We start from the raw sequence: 3,686 nt of genomic DNA on the forward strand, positions 1-3,686 counted from the left end.
CTCTCTCTCTCTCTCTCTCTCTCTCTCTCTCTCTCTCTCTCTCTCTCTCTCTCTCACGCCCTTTCTTCTTCCCTTTCTCTTTCTTTTTCTCCTGAATGTATGACTTAATTTTTTTTTCATATTTGGAAGATACTCCCCATCGTGACTTTCATTCTGCGATCGACGGGTATCGTTCCCATTTTCGTCGCGACGATGATGTACGTCACGCCAAACGTCACCTCGTGAACGACGACCGATCGCGGTCGCCTGTCCGTGGCGAAACGCGCGCGCGATGACATCAGAAACGATAATCCACCATCGCAGCTACGTCCCGCGGGGAGAGCGTCCTGTCGTGATTCCTCGGAGGCGATTTCCTGGTCGACGGCTCTGTCGATTTCGGACCTTCTCTAGATATCTCTCTCCCACCTTTCCTCTTGTCTTCTCTCTATTCCATCCCTAAACTCTGTTGTTCTTTCCCCGCGCCGTGAAAAACGTCTGCGATTTATACATTACGTATGTAATTGGGCGCAATATAGACACGTATCGAATACGTGTGATGGTGTTATATCCGTTGTCCGTCATGCGGGTATATACACGCATGAATCCGTGTGAGTGTGACATGTTTGAAATTTCTTTCGGCCTTGTCATTCCGCATCATCTGCACTTTCGTAGAACAGAAGGAGAGACAGAGAAAGAGTGAGAAAAGGGGAGGGGGAAAGAGAAAGAGAGCAAAGATACTAGAAACGCTATCGCCAGCTCTCTCTCGTCAGCTGGTTGTATCTATCTAAGAACCCAGATACACTGAAAAGCACAATGAAACAGGGAATATCGTAAAGATAATAAACTTTGACCTATTAGAAACCATGTATCAATGCATATTTCTGATAAGTTGAAATCTATGTTTCCCTATCTCTATTGTCTCTATGCTTATTATTGTTTATTTCTAAGTCTTTATTTTCTATTGATTTTTTGAGACATTAACTCTATACCTGCAGGTTTAAAAGTTTGTAGAACTATTCGTTGTTTAATATTGCTTTTTTATTGGTGCTTCCATCAATTTGGTCGATCTTGACCTTTGACTTGATATATAATAGGATATAATGTAATCATATAATATATTGTATTTGATCACTGTCACTGTCGTGATCTGAATACACAATGTTAGGAGACAGATAAGTTGAATTAATTCTATTTCTTTTTTAATAAATCGTGATTTATATGCAAACTCAATTGTATGGAGCTTTTAAAGATAGGAATTTTATATATTTTTTTTCTATATCAATAAAACTATTTTTATGTGTTGAAATAATTAAATGTTTAATATAAATTTAGCTTTAGATAAATAAGTAAATATTTATAATATATTATATAGTATACATATATACAAGTACTTATACATCATGTGAGCAAATGTAAAATGAGATTCCCGCCATGCCATATTTTCCATGCTTTATGTTTGAATAGTAATTTATAGAAAGAATAGTCATACGTACTATATATGCATGCTTTATCATGATGTGTCACTGATACCTCTGACACAACTTTTTTAGTTTCATATAATTTTTTTAGATAAAGATTTCTGTGCAATGTTTTTTACGATTACTTAATGTTTGCGTTTATTATTCAATGGTTCTTTATTTTATGCAATGATAAATATGAAATTTAGAATTTTACTTTATTGTTGGATAGAAATTGTTTATTTTTGGAAAATCCGTTGCTAACAAAGTTATTCACTTTAAACAGATTTAGCTATTTCATAATATATAGTTTTTATGTAAGAAAAATTGTTAAGCAAAAACTGTTTTAAATATCTTAAAATAATATATAAGATATAATATATATTTTTTTATTTTATTAAACTAAAATTTATATTTAATCTTCAAGATAATACACTAAAAAATTCTTTTTTGTCATTATCTAGGTAATAATAATCATAGCAATTAATAGATATTTCTATTTCTTAATATTTTGCAATTGCAATCGAGTAACTATATATGAGCTAATACATCTATATGAGAGAGATAAAAATACAACTAGAAAATTTATCACAAAATGTTTTTTCAAAGATTCAGTGATTCTGTCTCATAAAACTTAATTGTTACAAAACATTTGTCTAATTCTTTGTTTAATTCTTTTCGTCTTTTCAGTTGTTCTCATTGGAGACTCTGGAGTAGGAAAAAGTAATCTGTTATCCCGATTTACAAGAAACGAATTCAATTTGGAATCGAAGTCTACCATCGGAGTCGAATTTGCAACACGCAGTATACAAGTAGACGGTAAAACCATCAAAGCCCAAATTTGGGATACAGCTGGGCAAGAACGTTATCGTGCGATTACCTCTGCGTAAGTTTAATTTTACATTTAGGATAAAAAAATATGAAGGTAACAATAGCTTATTTACAATAACATCATTAGTTTAAGTAATGTCATTATATAATAAATTATAATATGAAAGTTATATTCTTTAATGTTATTAAAAATATTGAAACAAAAAACAGATAGAACATTCTTGAATTTTTGTTCTTTAAATTAAATGTTATGAAAGTTTTGATCTTTGTAGTAAAAATTACATTTCATAGGCAGGCGTTATTATTATAGTATTAATATTGTTATTAGAATGATCATATTCAGATATTCTCGCAATTAAATTTAAAAGAATAAGTTTTGAAAATTTGATGTATTATGATCCAATTGAACTTAATAGAAAAATTGATTATGTATTAATGAGACTTGTCAAAATTATTTTACTTTTAAAGTAATTATATGGTTAAACTTCTATTATTTTTTTAAAATTAATAATATATTTTTTAAAATGTAGACAAACAAAAGTATAGAAACTTTATTTCACCTAAAATTGATATTCATTTAATTTGATATACGACATATACATACATTAATAATCTTTCTCCAATTACTAGATATTACCGCGGAGCAGTTGGTGCACTACTCGTGTATGATATTGCAAAACACCTGACGTATGAAAATGTAGAAAGATGGTTACGAGAATTACGGGACCATGCTGACCAGAATATTGTGATCATGTTAGTGGGAAATAAGTCAGACTTAAGGCATCTGCGTGCTGTTCCAACTGACGAAGCTAAAGCGTTTGCTGAGAGAAATGGCTTATCTTTCATTGAAACATCCGCTTTAGATTCTACTAACGTTGAAACAGCATTTCAAAACATATTAACAGGTAACTCTCTTAATTATAATTTTGTATATAGAATTGTTTTCAAAAACAGATTACATCTCATACTTTTTCCACTCAAAAATGAACTTTTTAATCAATTTTTTTTTAATTCAGATGTATACATAGAATTAAAGTCTGACTATGCTTTCTATTTAGAGACACAAGTTGACATAATCATTATCTTTCTTGGCATTTAGTGAATAACGAAGTAGAATAACGAAGATAGAATATCATTTATGTCGAGATTTGTATTTACTAAATAGAAAGCATGTATTCTTTCTACTAATAATCTTCTCTAGAACTATATCTGATCTAATGTTGTTTCATAAAATTAGCATATACTGAATTTTTTATTCAGTAAATTTATTATTAAACATTGGAAATCACGTTAAAATCGTAATAGCTAATATATTTTGGTATCTTCCATGAAATCAATTATTAATGATATGTATGTATAGTTGTCAATAATATATATATATAATATGTATATATATATATATATATATATATATATGTG

The 3,686-nt window shown here is 30.0% G+C and overlaps 1 protein-coding gene across 1 annotated transcript in view; it reads left to right on the plus strand.

Moving 5' to 3' along the window:
* LOC105620298 (ras-related protein Rab-11A) overlaps positions 1-3,686 on the plus strand; it is a 14,250-nt gene that overhangs the window by 9,852 nt on the left and 712 nt on the right. Inside the window, exons 2-3 of the mRNA XM_012201805.1 lie at positions 2,127-2,322; positions 2,898-3,172. Coding sequence (XP_012057195.1) covers positions 2,127-2,322; positions 2,898-3,172 — 471 coding nt within the window. The remainder of the gene's footprint in view (positions 1-2,126; positions 2,323-2,897; positions 3,173-3,686) is intronic.

This window comes from Atta cephalotes, assembly GCF_000143395.1.
Source record: "Atta cephalotes unplaced genomic scaffold scaffold00002, whole genome shotgun sequence".
Classification (NCBI taxonomy): Eukaryota; Metazoa; Arthropoda; class Insecta; order Hymenoptera; family Formicidae; genus Atta; species Atta cephalotes.